The sequence below is a fragment of the Lissotriton vulgaris genome, chromosome 12 (genome assembly GCF_964263255.1).
Source record: "Lissotriton vulgaris chromosome 12, aLisVul1.2, whole genome shotgun sequence".
Lineage (NCBI taxonomy): Eukaryota > Metazoa > Chordata > Amphibia > Caudata > Salamandridae > Lissotriton > Lissotriton vulgaris.
The window spans coordinates 811,316,147-811,336,030 of NC_141700.1; the positions used below are offsets into that span (position 1 = coordinate 811,316,147).

The 19,884-nt window shown below is 45.0% G+C and overlaps 1 protein-coding gene across 4 annotated transcripts in view; it reads right to left on the bottom strand.

Annotated features, from left to right (window-relative positions):
• LOC147678852 (uncharacterized) overlaps positions 1–19,884 on the bottom strand; it is a 121,551-nt gene that overhangs the window by 26,348 nt on the left and 75,319 nt on the right. For all 4 annotated transcript variants that reach the window (XM_086946278.1, XM_086946280.1, XM_086946281.1 and 1 more), the window contains one exon: positions 13,600–13,698. In XM_086946278.1, coding sequence (XP_086802404.1) covers positions 13,600–13,698 — 99 coding nt within the window. The remainder of the gene's footprint in view (positions 1–13,599; positions 13,699–19,884) is intronic.

Below are 19,884 nucleotides of genomic sequence, written 5' to 3' on the forward strand. Positions count from 1 at the left end.
CCGGAAGAGGAGGCAGGCGGAGGAAATGCGTGGAGCGGCCCGGGGCTCCTGCGAGCGTGGAGAGCCCCCGGGGCCGACAACAGGACGTTGTACGCGTGTTGCGGGGCTCCCTTGACCAAGAGGGAGTCCCGGGATAGGAGCCGCAGCGTCAACTCTCCCTGCCGGTGCGGAGCAGTAAGTTAAAGGGGAGAGGGGGGGCCGGTGCGCGCGCGCGCGTGTGTGTGTGTGTGTGTGTGTGTGTGTGTGTGTGTGTGTGTGTGTGTGTGTGTGTGTGTGTGTGTGTATGAGTGGGGGGGTTCTGTATGTATGTGCGTGCGTGAGCGCTTGTGTTTGTATGTATGCGTGTGTTGTGTGGGAGCCTCGGGCAGCGCTCGTGCTAATGCGCGTGCCAGTTTAGAATCGCCTGCGCGCGACCAGGAGTGTCTCCTGGGACTGCTACTCGCTAACATAAGATCTCGGCGGAGACGCGCTTACGCGCGTCTTTTAGCCGAGACCTAAAAAACCATAGGTTTTAGGCCTTATATAGTTAGGAATTAGCATTTAAAAAACCTCGAAAATTCACTGAAAAAACCATAGGTTTCAGGCCTTATATAGTTAGGAATTAACATATAAAAAACCAGTGAAATTCCTCCTATATAGTTAGCTGGACAACATTTTATTGATATAAAACCAATGAAATTCCACATATAGTTAGTTGCACTAACTATATATTTCGCGCATCCGCAATCCAATGCTGATGATGTCACATATTACATCATTCATGACATGGTCAGTGACATCAGTGATATATATATATCACACTTCAAGCTGCGCAGACGAGCGTTTCTCCTTCTAACGCCACCGCCCGCCGTAGACAAGACACGGACCCAAAATCTAGTGATTGGTTAGTTTATTGTCCCAAAAACCGTCAGAGACGCGTTTCACCGCTTGCGCGGCTTGTTCACTCGACAATAATTATTTTCATGGAAGGCATTTTAAAGTGACAGTGCTCATTTGTGAAACACCACGTGATGTGGCGATTGACAGACAAAATACTGTCGTTTTCCAATATTGTTGTTGAATACAGAAACTCATATTGGCATCGTGCTGTATTATCTATATATGTAAAATACAAATACATGCATCAACTGACTTTAAAATAAAATCATTATTTGTTTGGATACATGAAAAATACCTTCAATTAATGGCATTTTGCAATTTTCTCAATATCGGTAAAATACCAGAGTAACATGTGTTTGGAAAACAATTCTCTTTTTTGTCGTATCATATTTAAAGTTTTCAACTTATAGGTGATTAATGTGTATTACTTATGGTTTAAATCATATAGAAACATATATATATATATATATATATATATATATATATATATATATATATATCTCCAGTGTCAAAGTAAATTGACCAGACCAGCACACACAGTAGATTAAATCTTTTTAGATTTATTGCACAATGGACAAACGTGTTTCAGCTTCTGCCTTCGTCAGTCTGTATATATATATATATATATATATATATATATATATATATATATATATATATATATATATATATATATATACACACACACACACATACACACTAGCAGCCCGTCCCAACGTTGCCCGGGAGCAATTAGGCTTCAGGGCCCCAACCCACCCAGACGTTGTACGTGGGTCCCCCGGAGCCTTCCTCCATATATTGCAGTATTATACCTCCATGTTTACTTTCTACGCTTTTATAACCTGCACATGTAACTTTTTCCTCCTGTAATGCACCGTTTGGCTCACTTTTGTAATGCTCCGTTTGCTACCTGCACACGTCACTTTTTCCTCCTATACCTCTATGTTTACTTTCTACGCTTTTGTAACCTGCACATGTAACTTTTTCCTCCTGTAATGCACCGTTTGGCTCAGTTTTGTAATGCTCCGTTTGCTTCCTCTTGCTCACGATGTACGCTTTTGTAACCTGCACACGTAACTTTTTCCTCCTGTAATGCACCGTTTGGCTCACTTTTGTAATGCTCCGTTGGCTTCCTCTTGCTCACGATTGTCATTTTTGCTTTATTTTTCCGCCGCTCACCGCTCCCAATTAAATAAATAAATAACCTACCTCATCCGCCGCTCACCGCTCCCCCCCGCCTGTCCGCCGGTCCTCACCGCCTGTCCGCCGCTCCTCACCGCCTGTCCGCTGCTCCTCACCACCTGTACGCCGCTCCTCCCCACGCCATGTCCGCCGGTCCTCCTCGCGCTCCTGGACGCCGCTCCTCCCCGCGCTCCTCACGTCAGGACGCACGTCGCGGCCAGCGCTTCTTCCAAGGGACTACTTTTTTTCGGTAAATTTTTTAAATAATGTATATTTATTACGTTTATATAGCCTATGTCCATCTGCACACTCTGATGATTACAACGATGTATCGGGTGTGTGGATTGGCGCTGTGGTTCCCGAGTTTACCCGCCTCAAAGGTTCAAAGTTCTTCCTTTATAATAGTAGTATAGATATATATATATATATACATATATACATACATTCATTTATGCTTAACATGTATAAAGGTCACTACAGGGTTTTAACCCCTTCGGTGCTAATGACGGCTCACGGTCGTCATCAGTTACGGTGGGCTTGTGCTGAGGACGTCCGGGAGCCGTCATGACCACGCCCGTGATCGGAATGTGCCGCACAGGGGCAGAATTCCGGCCGCAGCCAGGGGGTTAATATAAGTTATTTGATTAGATGGTTATGGATCTCTGTTTATTTATCTACCACAATATGTAAATATGATTGTAGGAGGCTGACTTAATATATGATGTACACTTACTTGAGTGAAGCACCTTGCACTAATCCATGCACTCCTTATGGGGATTTTAGTGGTTTAGACAATCATAGAACGTTTTCTAAGTACAGAAGGAGTGTTAAGCAGCTTGTTTTCATCAGAACTAATCATGTAGTGTACGTTAAATGAAAAAGAATCACAGTGTAGCACCAGCTTACATAGACTGCAAAGGCATTCCTTTAGTCACAGTTTGAGTGCTCTCTCATAGGTGGCATAATACATGCTGCAGCCCCTGGGAGACCCCTGGTGTACCTATGCCCTGGGTAGCTTAGTACCGAATACTAGGGACTTACATGGGTACACCAGTAGCCAAATGTGAAGGTACCAAAGTACGTACCATAGCAAAGTTAGGGAGGAAGCACAGTCGCTGGGGTCCTGATTAGCAGGATCCCAACCAGACTAGTCTCAAAAACATACTGACACCAGCAAAAAGTAGGGGTAACCATAAAAGCAAATGCTACTTTCCTACACATAGTGACAGCAGTGGGATACAGGGGCCAATGTCACAATGGTGACAGAGAAAAGGGTGTCTCTTGACCAAATCACACTTGGTCAACTTTACCATGTGACCAATGCAAGCAGTGCTAAGACAGGAGGAAGAGAGTGATCCTCTCCCTGATCTCCTCTCTCAGGACGCTGTTGTTTTGGTCAGTTGGTGGAGTAGCCTTCGCAGGCAGCCTCACTGACCAGCAGCAAGCTGATTGTAGGCAAGTCCTTAATCATTTTGCACACTTGTTTTCTCTGACTCCAAGTCAAACCACCTGGTGTAACCATGAATTGGACACAGGTGACAGTCTGCCTGTCAAGAGTAAAATCTACTGACAGCCTGACCATGTCAGAGACTGTATCAGGACGCAGGTCCTAAAGATCCTGGAGTTGGGGGTCATTGAACCCTCAGATAGCCCTTTGACTAGTCCTCTGGTCCTGGTGCCAACACCTCACACCTGAGATGTTAAGAGAGGGATGAGATTTGTGGGGACGCGCTTGCACCGGAACCTCTACCCATCCTCTGTCTCCAGCGAGGGTCATGATCTCTCCTGCCCATTTTGCCGTGAGGGAGGCGGCACCCGGGCATTCCAGGCGCAGCGTGGGGAACGGCTGGCGAAGTGAGTCTCTTGGGGCCAACTACATCTCCCATCAGCCCCAGCCCAGACGCCTGCCAGCGCTGTCATCAGGCTGCGCCAGGGCTGTAGATAAGTCCAGACGGTGCCACGCAGTGCGGGACGCACGCGGGCGAAGCCCAGGCCAAGGGCGGGTCCGTCCTTGCCCGTCATCGCCAGGAAGAGGCAGGGCGGGGCCACCCCCCTGACATTTCGTTTTTGGGACCCAAGGTACTTTATCCTAACTTGCACTCATTTTCATGGACCTCTTGATGCCTTCCTTCATTGTTCCCAAAGGGGTGTTTGTTGTGGAGGCTGGCACTTTACCTCTATACCAACGACCTACTGTATGCTCAATTCCACTTCCCATTGAGGTATTATAGTTATCACCATGGGTAAGAGGAAATCAATGGAGGGTGGGGGGAGGGGGCGCTCAGGTGGATCCTCTGGGGGCAAGAAAGGGAAAAAGGCAAAGAATACAAGGCACGCAGCCAGTAATTGTATACTAGATAGCAGGGGCGGCTGGTGACATTTGAAAGTGGTGAGGCGTAAAGTTTCTGGGTGAGCACTGTGGCAAGCACCTTTTTAAAAAAAAAGAGTGGGTAAATGGTGCATTTTCAAGCAAATTCCAGAAGCAAGAAGGTTAATACTGCAATTGTAAAAGTGCAGTTATTACATTAATAAAGGGATGTCATACTACAACAACATGGTAGCTGCCTATTCAGTATACCCACAGAGCTTCATAGCAGACTTCAAGATACAATGCTGAGAACCTCACAGATTTTTTTTTATTTAAACTGCACACAACTAAACAAATAACTAAACAGGTCACAGATTAGCAGCATTCAAGAAGAAATGGTATGCTTAACATAATTGCGATATGGAATCAGTCTCAAAAACATTATAGTCAATCAGAAAGGTATTTCTGGGCTGCCAAGAGTTTTTGTACACCCTAAAAGAATCAATCGATCCTGAAAACCTGTAAACAAACGTTTTATAGAACGCAGACTGGTGCAGTCAGGCCCTGGCCCAGTGCTTCTGTACTGCACCAGTCTGCGTTCTCGCTCTATAAACACTAGCACTCTTTGAAGTGCAGAGTGAGTCACTCAGCACTTCAAAGAGTGTTCGTGTTTATAGAGTAGGAACGCAGACTGGTGCAGTCAGGCCCTGGCCCAGTGCTTCTGTACTGCACCAGTCTGCGTTCTCGCTCTATAAACACTAGCACTCTTTGAAGTGCAGAGTGAGTCACTCAGCACTTCAAAGAGTGTTTGTGTTTATAGAGTAGGAACGCAGACTGGTGCAGTCAGGCCCTGGCCCAGTGCTTCTGTACTGCACCAGTCTGCGTTCTCGCTCTATAAACACTAGCACTCTTTGAAGTGCAGAGTGAGTCACCCAGCACTTCAAAGAGTGTTCGTGTTTATAGAGTAGGAACGCAGACTGGTGCAGTCAGGCCCTGGCCCAGTGCTTCTGTACTGCACCAGTCTGCGTTCTCGCTCTATAAACACTAGCACTCTTTGAAGTGCAGAGTGAGTCACTCAGCACTTCAAAGAGTGTTCGTGTTTATAGAGTAGGAACGCAGACTGGTGCAGTCAGGCCCTGGCCCAGTGCTTCTGTACTGCACCAGTCTGCGTTCTCGCTCTATAAACACTAGCACTCTTTGAAGTGCAGAGTGAGTCACTCTGCACTTCAAAGAGTGCTAGTGTTTATATAGTGGGAACGCGACCCGAAGGCAATTGAAGAACTGCTTTTGATGAAGCGAGCGAGTCTGCTTCACTGTGAAGAAAAGAAAGATCATTAAATCAGGCAATTACCGCAAGTCAGTGTAAAAAAAGCGGGAGCTCATTAACAGCTAAACACAGGCATCATTGAATATGGCTTGTCAGCATGCGACGGAACACTCTTAAAGGCACAGTAGTGCTTCGGTAAGCTCATGTCTCAAGAGTTCCAGTGGGTTAATGCATCTGTTGCAAGGCTGTGAGATGCATTCAAAAATGTATCTCCATCCATAAAAACATTTCTGATCCAGCAAGACAAGGTAAAGCAGCCCATTCCAGCTGCTGAATACATGTTTTGGCAAGAGAGAAATTCCAGCAGATTTACAAGAAACGCTTTACACAACAGCAAACAGCACTATGTCGATTGGTGTCGGTGTGGGTGAATGAAGAAACAGCGGCTGCAGTGATTCTGCGGATGAAAAATGACAGTCCCTGCATGGAAACTGTAGTTTCTTTTATCATACAGGCCTGCACACGCACATGGTGCCGCCGTGTGTCACAAGATCTCTCGTCTCTGTTTACACGGACACTGGTGAAAAGCTGAGATCACAGAGTGAAAGAGAGGGTGAGCTGGAAACCCAGAGCCCTCTACACAGCTCTGCCCTTCGGAGCAATGATGCCAATGGCTGCAGATTCGCACCCCCACTCATCGAACATACATGGGGTACACGGCTCTGGGCCCCTGGCACTTCTACCCCAACCCTGCCTCCCACCTCCCCATCCCGTGTAGTAGCCCCTCACCCCTGGTGGAGATGATACTATGCATATGAGGGGACTTTTTTTTAATCGAGGCTGGAACGGAAAGGGCATGGGGGCGGCTGCACTGGGGGTCATTATGGAAGCAGTATATAATGGCATTAATGAGAAATGCCTTCCGGTGAAGGGAGGGAGGCTGTGGGTGAAATACCTGTACACTGGTAATTATATAAGACGACAAATACTTACGGCCACTGCTGTCGATTTTTCAATGGGGCACCCAGGTTGGAGTCACAGCGCCGGCGGCTGTACACCGCGTGTGATTCTGGGCAAATCGCTCAATCTCTCCGCGCCAGAAATAAAAGGAATGCGACCTTCTGAGATGTAACTGGTGCTCACGTAAAGCGCTCTTATTCCTATGAAACGGGTTCCGATACACATACAAATAAAACAGTTATAAATAAGTGCGCGAGGAGAGTGCACACAACGCGAGTAGTTACTCAGTAGTAGTGTAACTTGTACCATGCCATAGTTTTTTAAGACAAAGGTTTGTTAAAAAAAAAACACGATATTCTGAGTTGGAGCACTGTGCATAATTATCGGCCGGCGTGCTCACGGGAGGGAGGAGGGGGCGGGGGCCATAGGAAATTAAAAGTTAACCCTACCAATTTGCCGGTTACTGAGCAGCCTCTTTCCAGGCTGGCCGGATCGGGTCAGGGTGATGTTGGGGAAGTCGCTTGCCGCCCTCACGATTCCAACGGCACTTGGGTGGAGTGGACTGGCAGGTGGGTGGCACTGGCAACCCCTTTCAGCCAATCATGGCGCTGCCAGCAGCGCCAGGATTGGCTAAGGGCACAGATACTACTCGCCCGCCTGCCCATTAGGAGACCGAGGTTTGAGCCTTTGCAAAACCCTCGCTCTCCTAATGGGCATGCGCCAGCAGAGCAGACACTGGTGCGCATGAGTGGGCAGGGTGCCCTCCGTCCCCACTCAAATTCAAATTCAAATATCTTTATTCGGTACTTAAAAAGATACCATTAAAGAGCATGAAAATACATATATACAATGTTTAAAAAGCATTTTGAAAATGGCATATTAAGAGCAATAAAAATAGGTCTAAAAAGGGGCAAAACAAGCAATAGATCATTGGGAATCTTATGCAGACATTGATTCAGTCTATAAAATGATGTGGGCTGATGTTTCCCTGGAGTTACTTAATCTCATGGCCACCTTAATAAAACTTATTATACATAACAGAGTATATGGGTCTGAGGCTTTTTGCAAAAAAAGGAGGGCTGCTTTAGCATGTCTAAGTCTTTTGTTTTTCAAGATCCTTACTAAAAACTTCCTTCTAGGCTCCCCCACTCATACGCACTTGTGCTGCTGCCTGTTGCTCCTGGTTTGACCATTATGTCAGTCAACATGACGCCGGACCGGTGGGCGGTCCGACGCGACGTCATGCTGACTGACATGTTTGTCAGTTCGTTCTCCCTCGGGCCGGCGTCTTTGAACTTAAGTAAACAGATTCAGTTTACTTAAGTTCAAAGACGCCAGCGCTGCGGTGTGGGCGGGGGGGCGACGCCTCAAGGCCCAATGGACGCACCGTGCCTGCTAGATAGGATAGAGTCGATAGTCAGTGACTGTGAAGAGATTTTGGGGGCAAAAACCGCCGCTGTAGATATGCTCAATAACAATGTCCAGGAGCTATCTGCCAGCAAATCTAAGCGAATAATTCCACCAATATTTAAGAAGACGTTACAGGAATTATCTAGTCCTATCCAGTCTGGCCCATTGCTCGACCAGCCCAAGAAATTGACCCTAGATGCAACCCTCTCCTCATCTGTAGATTTATGCGCCCTAGCAGAATCCGGAGGCCACGCCAGAGACAAACAGACTTCTTCTATTGTCTGTACAAATAGGTTTGCTGCCTTGTAAACAATAGATAATGAAATCTCACTTCCCACATCATGCGAATTAGTGTCTAGTGATACCGCTGGTTCTCTACACAAATGTAAATGTACAGGTCTAAACAAGGACTTAACACAGATAGTCATTTCATTAGAAATGGAGGTGGAGTCATTGAGAAAGCTGGTGGTGGAACTAAACCATAGGTTTGAGCTCCCCCCCCCCATCCAGCTGTCCGATTCCAGATCCAGCCTCCCGACCCAGTATACTCCACTTTTTTAAACGGGCCGCAGAGTAGTTCCCTACCCAGGGCGGGAGGTGGGATTCAACCAGAGTTGCCAAATCAGGCGAAAGGCCCTTATCTTCAGACCGCCATTCTAAACTATAAAAAAATATATCCTTTGTCGACGCGATTAAATCACCAGGGGCCCCTCCCAGTTCCCCCAACATTGATGTAATCTCTCAGCACCAACATCCACCTATCGGCATGAACATCCAGGCTGGGGTCCATAAAAAACGATTCCCTACGTTCCAGGGGGACAATACTCCAATAGTGTACATGGTTAAAGTCACAAAATGTTCTACTAGGCACGGGATTGAGAGTATTGAGTCCCTACGAAATAAAGCAGTACACTGGATACGCCATGTGCGGGGTTGTAGGTCTATAATTCAGGATGATATTGTTAGAGATAGGAGGCTCACGTCGTATAATTCCCATTTGGATTGTATAGAGCTGACCTAACAGATGCCAATCTGGCTGAGAACTTGCTGGCCCTAGAGTTCCGTACTTCCTCACCAGAGCCTTCTGCCATTCAAATAAGACGTTTTCCTTTCCCTTCACCATCCAGGCCGAAAGGCCAAGAAGTTTTAGGGATGCCGGGAGGTGAGTCCAGTCTGAATGTGGTCGATTGACTAAATAGGAGTCTAAATCAGACTAATGCCACTGAATTAAATGTAGTTAGCAGAAGGAAAAATACTCCAAGTTTAAATTCCCCTTCTATGGGTGGAAGCAAGGGAGAGGCATCGACTGATGTCCAGTCATGCTCCCAGGGTTGTACTCCATGCAGCGAAGTTCCTGTCGTTACGACAAATCCAAATCTGCTTAAATTTCTTTCATGGAACATAGCTGGGCTCCAGAAGAAGGTATCGTTGCCTGACTGGAACGAGTTCATTGAAAGGTTTGATGTATGGTTATTTCAGGAGACCGGGAGCCTAGTTTCCATATATAAATCTGGTTATACGGCCTATTTTGTGTCAGCTATCAGTTCAGGTAAGGGTCGCCTTTCTGAGGGCTTATTAATTTGGATTAGTATTTCATTAAATTGGACAGTCAACTCACACACTTGTCTGTCTCCAGACATTCTCCACTTGACCATTAGAGGGCCATTTAATGGAGCAATTTTGGAGCTTTTCAATGTATATGTAAGGGGAACTGTGGGAGGACAAACATCTTTGACCCTATCAGCTCTGGAGCAAGAGCTGACCAACACTTTGCCACGCTCTAACACCATAGTAGCTGGCGCCCTGAACTGAACATTAGAACCCTTGAGCGTAGATGACCTTTTGAGAACCACTGAGGAGGACAGCAAATGGGATGCCCCCACTCTTAACTTAGCCCCAATCAAAAAATGGTTGCAGATGGCAGTCCAAATTAACATTCTTACCCAGGAATTCAATATAAGAGCTGTAAATGGGAGGGCACGATCCGATCTTATGGGCTCTAATACCTTTAATAGGATAAGTTCCCCGTCCGCATTGATTACATTTTAATTGACGTTTGTTTATGGAGGGACCTTCTGGGTATGGTTGTTAAACCAACCTCTGTAAGCGACCACAACCCACTAGGTCTCCAAATGAATAATGTCTGGTCATCCTTCACCACAGATGTATCTACAACTCCTTTAATGTCTACAAGAGAAGTAATCCCCTCAAACTGCAATAGACGGCTCAAGTGGCTCAGAGTGTCCCAACATGAATCTAAAATATCAAGCATTAGGGAAATCCTTGATCAAAAGATCATGGAGCTCGAAGGTCTGCCTAGAGAAGCAGAGAGCCTATTGAAATTTCCTGCGGTCTATCTAGAAACAACAGATAGGATAGGATCTTTCTTTATTGTCGAAGGGAAACATGGCCCAAATAGAGGTCTGGTGCAGACCACAAATTTATGGTACACACCAACATGCAGGGCGAAGAGGCAGGCTCTGACTGAAGCTCTTAAAAAGAAAGTACCCCTGGCGATTCGATCAGCGAGAAAAGCATATAACAAGGCACTTGCTGAAGCAAAACGTAGTTGGGACGAGGATCATTGGCAGGAACTCAAATATGCATCCAAACTGAGGGATTCAACCCTATTTTGGGATTTAATTAAAAGAGGAGATAGAAAAGGATTAGATTCCATCCCGAACCACATCACAGGGCAGATATGGCAAGCTCATTTTACTAAATTATATTCTGGCAACAAAGGTTCCCCTATAGTCCACACGGGGGCCTATATTTCATCTCCTTCACCCCCTCTCCACCAGATTGTTTTGAACTTTATGAGGTAGAATTAGCAATAAATAGCATTTCTCCCGGAAAAGCTGCGGGCCCTGACGGCCTCCCTCGAGACCTCCTCCTGCATGATCCGAAGCCTGGGGCTCAGTTCATTCTACTTCTAATGAATTCAACCGCTAGGGCAGCTGTAGTCCCCGACTTATGGAGAGGAGCTGAGGTCGTCCCAATCTATAAAAAAGGAGATAGGGAGGACCCTGCCAACTACAGGCCGATTAGTTTAATCGATGTGATCCAGAAGGTGGTTGTCAGGGTTCTCCTTATGAGGAGAAGGTCCTGGATTGTGGACGAAAATGTCCTCTCCTACTACCAAGCAGGCTTCAGACAAAAGGTTGGCACAATGGACCAGGATTTCAGACTGTTCCTGATTAATTGGAAAGTTGTGGTAATTGGGGAGGGCAGTTTGTATCTGGCCTTTATTGATTTAAAGACAGCTTTCGATCTAGTACCACGGGACAAGCTCTTGCTGGTTCTACAAGAAATAGGCCTCTCTCCACAGAGCCTCGATTTCGTCAAATGTCTGCATAAGGATAATTATGCCAGAGTTAGGTGGGGTTCACAGGGGCAGCTGACAGAGAGGGTCGAAGTGAACAGGGGCGTGCGCCAAGGGTGCGGGTTTGCTTCCACCCTGTTCTCTTTATATATGAACGGGGTGGTAAGCCACCTTCAAGAGGAACTGGCAGATGCCCCAATTTTGGCAGGGGAAAAAACATCAACGCTCATCTTCGCCAACGACACTCTACTGATTTCTAAATCACCCGGCGGCCTCCAAAATCTTTTAAATAGATTTAGTTATTTTTGTAAATCCCGTGGGCTCATAATCAACACAAATAAAACAAAGCTTGTGGCAATTAATCCATCGAAAAGCTGTAGGAATAACATAACTCTAAACAATACCATATTAAACACTATCAAGTCTTTTGACTATCTGGGAATCCGGGTCTCCAATGGCATGAAATGGGGTTCCCATCTGGCCAAAATGCTCCTAAGTCACAAACGGATTTCGGGGGCCATAGTAAGAGAGCAACATCTCTCTTCGAGTAGACCGGTAGCCCCTGAACTCGCGGTCTACGAGGGTAAAGCGTTGCCTTCGGCCCTTTATGGAGCAGAATTATGGGGCTTTGAAAATGTTGGTGAACTTGTCAGATCGGAGAACAAATCTCTTAGAGATCTTACTTCCCTCCCTATTTCCACTCCGTTAAAACTCCTATACTATGACTTGGGAAGGCGCTCTATTCAGGATACTGCACTTCTTCGTCCATTACTTTATTGGGCTCGCACTAGAAGGGTTCCAGAGCTCGCCAACTACGCAGCAGCACTCAGTGAACTAATCCTAGCCGATACAGGGAACAGGATTAGATGGTTGACCAACCTTAGGTAGCTCCTAGCTGATATTGGCTTTGGGGAGGCTTGGGACAGTCAGAATCCGCCGACTAAGCAGGAGCTTAAAAATGCCTATTGGAAATGGGTACAGACTAGAGACACACGCAATCCTAACCGTTGGAAACTTACTGAGCAGTTCCATGAGCATAAACCCACTCAAAGATTAGAACCCTATCTAGATTTCATACAAATACCTAGGGATAGGGCTCTTTTTATGAAGTGGAGACTAGGGACACTTCCACTCAACAGCACGACTGCAGCATGGAATAGGCTTAACACACCATCTGAATTTTGCCCAGGCTGTGCTGCACCGAAAGAGTCCATTGCTCACTTTCCTTTTGCGTGTCCTGCGTACAGAACGGCAAGAGCCAATTGGCTCAAACCAGTATGTAATACATACATATCTATCTATCTATATATCCAAAGGGTATGGGGATGTTCTAGTTAGGAACTGGAATAAAAAGATCCTTAAGAATTCACTGAAAAAAACCAAAGGTGACAGAGACGTTATAGTTATGCTAAGGTTTCCTACACAAACCCTGCCCCCACCCCCCAAATACACACATATACAAACATACATGCATCATCCAACTTCCTCGTTTAAAGAGTCCTGGACCTTAGCAGGGCGGCTCCGTCATGTAGGAACGAAGAATCCTGCTATTTATCAACACACATTCCTTTCACCGAAAGGCAACGACTCCTGTGTGAAGTAAACTTCAATAAAAATAATTTTAAAACATCAATATGGAATCTAAGAACTCTGCAAGACTGACCATCAGAGACTGATGGAAGCAGACAAGACTGACCATCAGAGACTGATGGAAGCAGACAAGACGGACCATCAGAGACTGATGGAAGCAGACAAGACGGACCATCAGAGACTGATGGAAGCAGACAAGACGGGCCATCAGAGACTGATGGAAGCAGACAAGACTGAACATCAGAGACTGATGAAAGCAGACAAGACTGACCATCAGAGACTGATGGAAGCAGACAAGACGGACCATCAGAGACTGATGGAAGCAGACAAGACGGACCATCAGAGACTGATGGAAGCAGACAAGACTGAACATCAGAGACTGATGAAAGCAGACAATACTGACCATCAGAGACTGATGAAGGCAGACAATACTGACCATCAGAGACTGATGAAGGCAGAGCAGACAAGACTGACCATCAGAGACTGATGGAAGCAGACAAGACTGACCATCAGAGACTGATGGAGGCAGATCAGACAAGACTGACCATCAGAGACTGATGGAAGCAGACAAGACTGACCATCAGAGTCTGATGGAAGCAGACAAGACTGACACAAAGGTTGCACAGATTTTATGAAGCAACTGCGACCTCTGCCTGCAGGAAGCTGATTTTGATTACTCACCAGTAGCCCTGCTAATGGTTTCTGTTGTCATACGTTCCTCATAGCCCAAGCAAGAGGTCTCATTCTCATCTTTTATGCGAAATGTAATCATCTCATGACCTGTAATCAGTAAAAACAATAATATTACAAGGTGCAGAAATGCACAGTATTACACAGCGGATCAATCAACTGGCAACATTCTATGAGCGGGAAAGAGTCTAGGGAGACACACAATCAACCATTCAAATAAACAAGTATTTGCAATGCAATCGGTCTAGCATTTTTGAAAGTTAGAGCTATTGGGGTTGTATAAACCTATTGTTTTGTACTAGAGGAGTGTATAGGACTAAGAAGGAGGAAATACCACTGGGAAGTCAAAGGACTATCCCTGGAAAAGGTAGTACGATGGAAAACTATCTCACTCACTCACAATATATACTTCAAATGTTATTCAAGTCACTGGTCACAAACTAATTTATACCGTTCACAGTCTTGGTTAAAAATTCAGTGTGAAATCAATTCGATAATACTGAAAACATGTAAAATAAAAACATTTCATATTGTACAATAAGTTAAAAAGAAGTTTAAAACATAATCACATTTATACAGTGTATCAAACAAGAAAAGAGAATACAGTTTCTAAATTATCAACATAATCCTATCATAGTTCACAGAAAAAATTATTCTATGAGAAAAAAGCGTCGACGCGTTTCGGTGTATCGGCCCTTGGATATGGTCACACCTTCATCAGGACAGATCAATTAGTTTGGGGTTATAACAGGTATCCTTCCTGTGTATTAAAGAAGGATCAATAAGTATATTATAACTTTTATAGTTAGACATCATTTTCTTATTTGAGCTAGTGCAAATCTAAAGACCGGTTTATAGCCCTTTGTTAAGTGCATATGAGCATTCGAATATACATTTTGCTTATGATGTTACACTGATACACCGAAACGCGTCAAGGCTTTTTTCTCATAGAATTCAAGCCTAGGAGATTCCTGATATTTTGCACATTGTAATACGGGAAATCTGAATGAATTAATGCATAGACTGGTGAATCTGACAATCCGTAGCAACAAGAGGTGTTTATTTTAGAGTAGGGGTTTCTTTGTAGAAAAAATGTGTTTTCTTTCCCAAATAATTTTTTCTGTGAACTATGATAGGATTATGTTGATAATTTAGAAACTGTATTCTCTTTTCTTGTTTGATACACTGTATAAATGTAATTATGTTTTAAACTTCTTTTTAACTTATTGTACAATATGAAATGTTTATTTCACATGTTTTCAGTATTATCGAACTGATTTCACACTGAATTTTTAAACAATATGTTTTTTAGTAAAAAGACTGTGAACGGTATAAATTAGTTTGTGACCAGTGACTTGAATAACATTTGAAGTATATATTGTGAGTGAGTGAGATCGTTTTCCATCGTACTACCTTTTCCAGGGATAGTCCTTTGACTTCTCATTGTCTATAGTACCCTGTTCCCTGGAAAATGTGGGGTCTTCTCTCTTATTGTTGACTGGGAAATACCACCGGAACAGAGACACAGCTGCAGCACTGCCATCTTTGGCCTACTACTGGGAGGAAATCAGGAATATTTGTAGTGGCACTTATACTTATCTGCAGCCGATTCCCAGCTCACTCAGTGAGACACTAATCTAATTCGAGAGGAATGATGCAACTGGTGACAGTGAAGTGGTATTTACAATACATGCATCAGTTAAAAGAGGGGGGCTTCTAGCCAAAGGTAAAAAGACACAGCATCGCGATGTATCTTAACAAACATGAATCAGTGAAAAAAGGGCTCATAGGCGAAGCCTTAAAGACGCAGCATAGCGCTCTCTATTAACTAACCTGTAGGTTTGGGATAAGTGTGTAGTAACATTTCTGTTGCTCAGGACTATATACACCTACCTGATTGGTGAAGGTCAAGTAACAGAAAAATAGTGAGCTTTCATAGCAAAACAGAAAATATATGAAACTTCTGGTAGGAAAAGGTGGTGAATTACCTCAAGCAGTTATTATGGAATGGAGGATTTAAGGACAAAAGTGTTTTAGTCCACAGGTAAGGTAGGAAAATAAATGTAAGCTTGCCAGGTATTTAAAACAACAACTGAATAGCCCCAGAGCGTACAGCTACAAACATCCTGTTTAATGCCTATTCTTAGTTTAAAACTGTCCCTCGCAGAGCTGCTACATGTCTCTCCAATCGAATCTTAAAGTGCTCTGTGGTGACAGAGTTTTTATAGTCTGCCAGGTGGCCCTGATAGGTTTAGCGAAAGAGCGAAAGTGGCACGTGCCGATAGTAATCCTAAATTGGCTCCGCACATGCATGTGGGGAAGAGAACAGCATGTTCTGAAAATAAAAGTGACATGAATGAGCTTGTTTGGAAATAGAAGGGCTTGTATAATTAAGCTTTAGCACGAAAGAAATTACGCTAATCTTGCGTTGCTTATTAACATTTCTCTGTTGTAATTTGCCTGTGTGTAGTTTCTATTGGAACGTGTTTGCTTAACAAGCGGCAGTGTGACTGTTGCTGAGATTTGCCTATCATTGGGGCGGTTGACATAAAAGAGAGACTGCAACCGTAAACAAACAAAACACAAACACTCATGTGGGTCAAGTTTTTGAGCACGTAAACACATCATATTCAGATGTACCGTTAATATTGGGCTACTGAGAAAATGTTACAGTGTTGTTATCAAGCGTAGCGTAGTTGCTATAAGTGCATATAGTTATACCACATAATTGCATCAGGATCAACGGTGAAGTGAGATACATTTTGCTCAAGACTATTAGCATGGAAAGTAGACTACAGCGCGAGCGTAAGAGCTGGCCTGTTAGTGTTACATTAGTGTTCTGCGGTGAATACACATGTGCAATGCATCACTAAGCCTTGTGTTTAGGAGCTCCTCACTACTTTAGATAGTACTGCAATATGTTGATACTGGGACGCCTTCTACGGCAATAAAGCTTAAAGATGCCTAAGAGTTGTTGAAGGAGGCTTTTAACATGAGGGCACCGTACAGGTGCTTTTACTTCCAGCAGCCAACCCACTGACAAGGGTGTTCCCCAGGGTTCCATCCTGAGTCCCACACTCTTTAATCTGTATGTATCACCTTTAGCCAATGTGATTACAGCCTATGGCTTTAAAACAGTGTCATACGCCAACATCACTCAATTGCTAATCACCCTTGGTCCAGACCCCATTGATACCAAAAACAGAGTCAGGCAATGTATGGTAGACATTCACGGCTGGAAGACAATCATCTTCAACTCAACGCTAGCAAAAAATAAATCTTGCTTTTCGGTAATGCACAAACATCGTGGACAAATGACTGGTGGCCTCCCACCCAAGGCATATGCCCTTCACCTAAGACGTCAGCCCGCAATCTAGTAGTGCTAATTGACAATAAACTCTCTATGACCGATCAAGTCAATTACGTGGCCCGCATTTGTTACGGTCTAATGCTTAGCCTCCGTAAAATCTTTAAATGGGTTCCACTGTCTTCTCGCATGGCACTAGTCCAGGGATTAAAAATTAGCCGCCTGGACTATGGCAACGCTCTCTTGGCATCCATAGACGAAGAGCTCTTAACAAAAAGCTCCAAGTCCCGGAGAACACAGCGGCTAGATTGGTTCTAAATATCCCCGCTCGCTTTCCCTCGGCACCCAATCTGAAAGCCCTCCACTGGCTCCCAGTTAGGAAGCGGATCAATTTTAAAATTTGCCTTCTGGTACATAAAACCCTTAGTGGACACGGCCCCCACTATCTAGCAAACAAAATGAAAAGGTATCAGCCAGCCAGAACTCTTCGATCTGCCAATAAATACCTCCTAACTGTCCCGAAGATCCGCACTGTTAAGAACGGCAGAAGATCGTTTTCTAAACTTGCCCCCACTTTGTGGAACACACTGCCTCTGCATCTTCGTACTAAGAACGACCACAAGAAATTCAGAAAATCCCTGAAAACCTGGCTATTCTAAGCCCACCCTCCCCATGGTTTGTCCCTCTTCTCGCCTTCCTTTGGTTTCTAAGTCCAGGCTAGCGCTATGAGACCTTAGGGCGATGTATGCGCTTAACAAGAACCAACACATAACATAATATAAGACAAGATGATGAGGCATCTACATTAGTATGAGGGAGCTATTATAGGTACATGAAGATGCATATGTGCGCATGGCGCATGTCTAATGGAGATAAGAAGTGAGTGCAATATATATCAAAGCATTGTCTTGAGGTCATATGGAAAATAGCATGTGACCAGAAACAGATAGTATGTTTTAAAATACATTGTTCATTGCAAAGCCAGCTCTGCACACAGCGTCACCTCTACCATCTCCCCTCGTTTCCGTGCTCTACTAATTTAAATTAAACAGATTTTTTTTAAAACACCAATCTCGGATCAGCAGGTAAGCAGTGTTTTGGGAGGGGCAAGGGGGTTGGGAGAGAGACAGGGAGATTAAGTGTGAAGCAGTATTTTAAATTAAAAGAAATAAAAAGGAAACTTCTTAGCATAAAAGAGAAGCAACGTGAGCTGTAGAAAGCAGGTTTTTTTCAATTCTGGCTCAGAGGTCTTATTCTATAGCATGCTATCCCCAGAAAGAAAGGCTGTGGCTCAGCGGTCGGAGCTGCCGACTCGGGAGCTCTGGACCAGTGTTGGAGGTTCAGCGTCGGCTCAACATTCTGTGATTCTTAGCAACTCACTTAAGTTCCTACCCGGGCTCTATAATTTAAATTAAACAAAAAAAACAGCGATCTCGGAGGGGCGGTCAAGCAGCGTAGGAGGATGGGGAGAGACGGCACAGGGGGTGGGGAGAGACGGCACAGGGGGTGGGGAGAGACGGCACAGGGGGTGGGGAGAGACGGCACAGGGAGATTAAGTGCAAAGCAATATTTTAAATTAAAAGAAAAAACAAGCACACCTCGGAGAGGTGGTTGGGGGGGGGAAGATTGGAGCTGGGGCCAAGGAGGGGAAGTGAGCGTTAGCAAGTATAACAAGCATTGGCAACGCCAATAGAGTGTTTGAGAGCCTGACCTTGAGATGAACAGTGGCCATTGTTTCAGAGCAAGCCGTTGAAAGGCAGCCTTGCTGCTGGAAACAGCACACACACCCTCCTGCTGCACTGAGCCAGTGGCTGGGACACAAAGCCTTAATCCAGATCACGCCGTGGTGCTACAACGCCAGAACTATGGATTGTGGAGTGGGTGGTTAATGGAGATGGGGATTGATGCTGCTTACATGTGATGCAACAGTCCCTTCTCCTGCCTCTCAAGCTCGAATATATCCAATGGGAGCATGATCACAATTTGTGATAGCAATAATTCCAGGGAAATTGGTAATTAATGGAGGTAATGACCATAAGCGACTTGACCTCCTTCGACTTTGTCATGGGCTCCAAAATATCAAGTGCATGATTAACAGCCTGTGATGACTGCTGTCTCAGGGATTCTCCTTTAACACGAGCTCAGGACTGCGTGTCAGATTGAAGGATTCTTTTCCGAACTCTAGAGATTTGCCGGGATTGCAAGCGTGCATTGGACACATCAGAAGCATCTCTTATGGGGTTATCAATCTCCCTGCACGAGATGCAGTTCCAGCCCTGGGTGGTTCACGCGATGATGGGGAAGGTCAGGGATTGAGTCATGCAGGAGTTGTTTGTATTGATCGCAATTACACAGCACAGAAAAGCAAGTCCCAGGACTCTGTAGCTGCATTCATTTACTATATGTACCAGAACCTCTCTCTCAGACATACACAGAAGTGATGGGAGTGGTGGATATTCTAGCTACAGTGAACACTGTGTGCAGGGAAAAGCTGAGGGTCTGCACTTTATGTCCCAATACACACTGCCCAAAATGCGATCTCTTGCAGTGATAGCCTGCCTTTGTCCTCAGTATCGATTGGTGTCAGTGGAGTACTAATGTATGGCTCAAAGGAAATGAAAGCGTGTAATAAGGTACACTGAGCCCCAGGCGGAGCGGGGACTGGACGCAGTTAGCGCTATGAGCGGGAGCAAGGTGAACACGGACAATGGGAGGGGACGGGGACAACGGGAGAGGGTCGGGAGCAATGGGAATGCACACAACAGGAGGGGGCGGGAGCAAAGTGAAACACAACAGGAAATTCAAAAACAAGCCGAGGAAAAAGAAAAAGTAGTGCGGGTACCAAAACATACAGTCCATATCAAAAGGATCCATGCAGCAGGGACAAACACCAGGGTCGCAGCAAAACAACCACAATGCGGGACAAATGTACCCTATCCACGAACCCAAACTATGGCATTTAGAAAGGT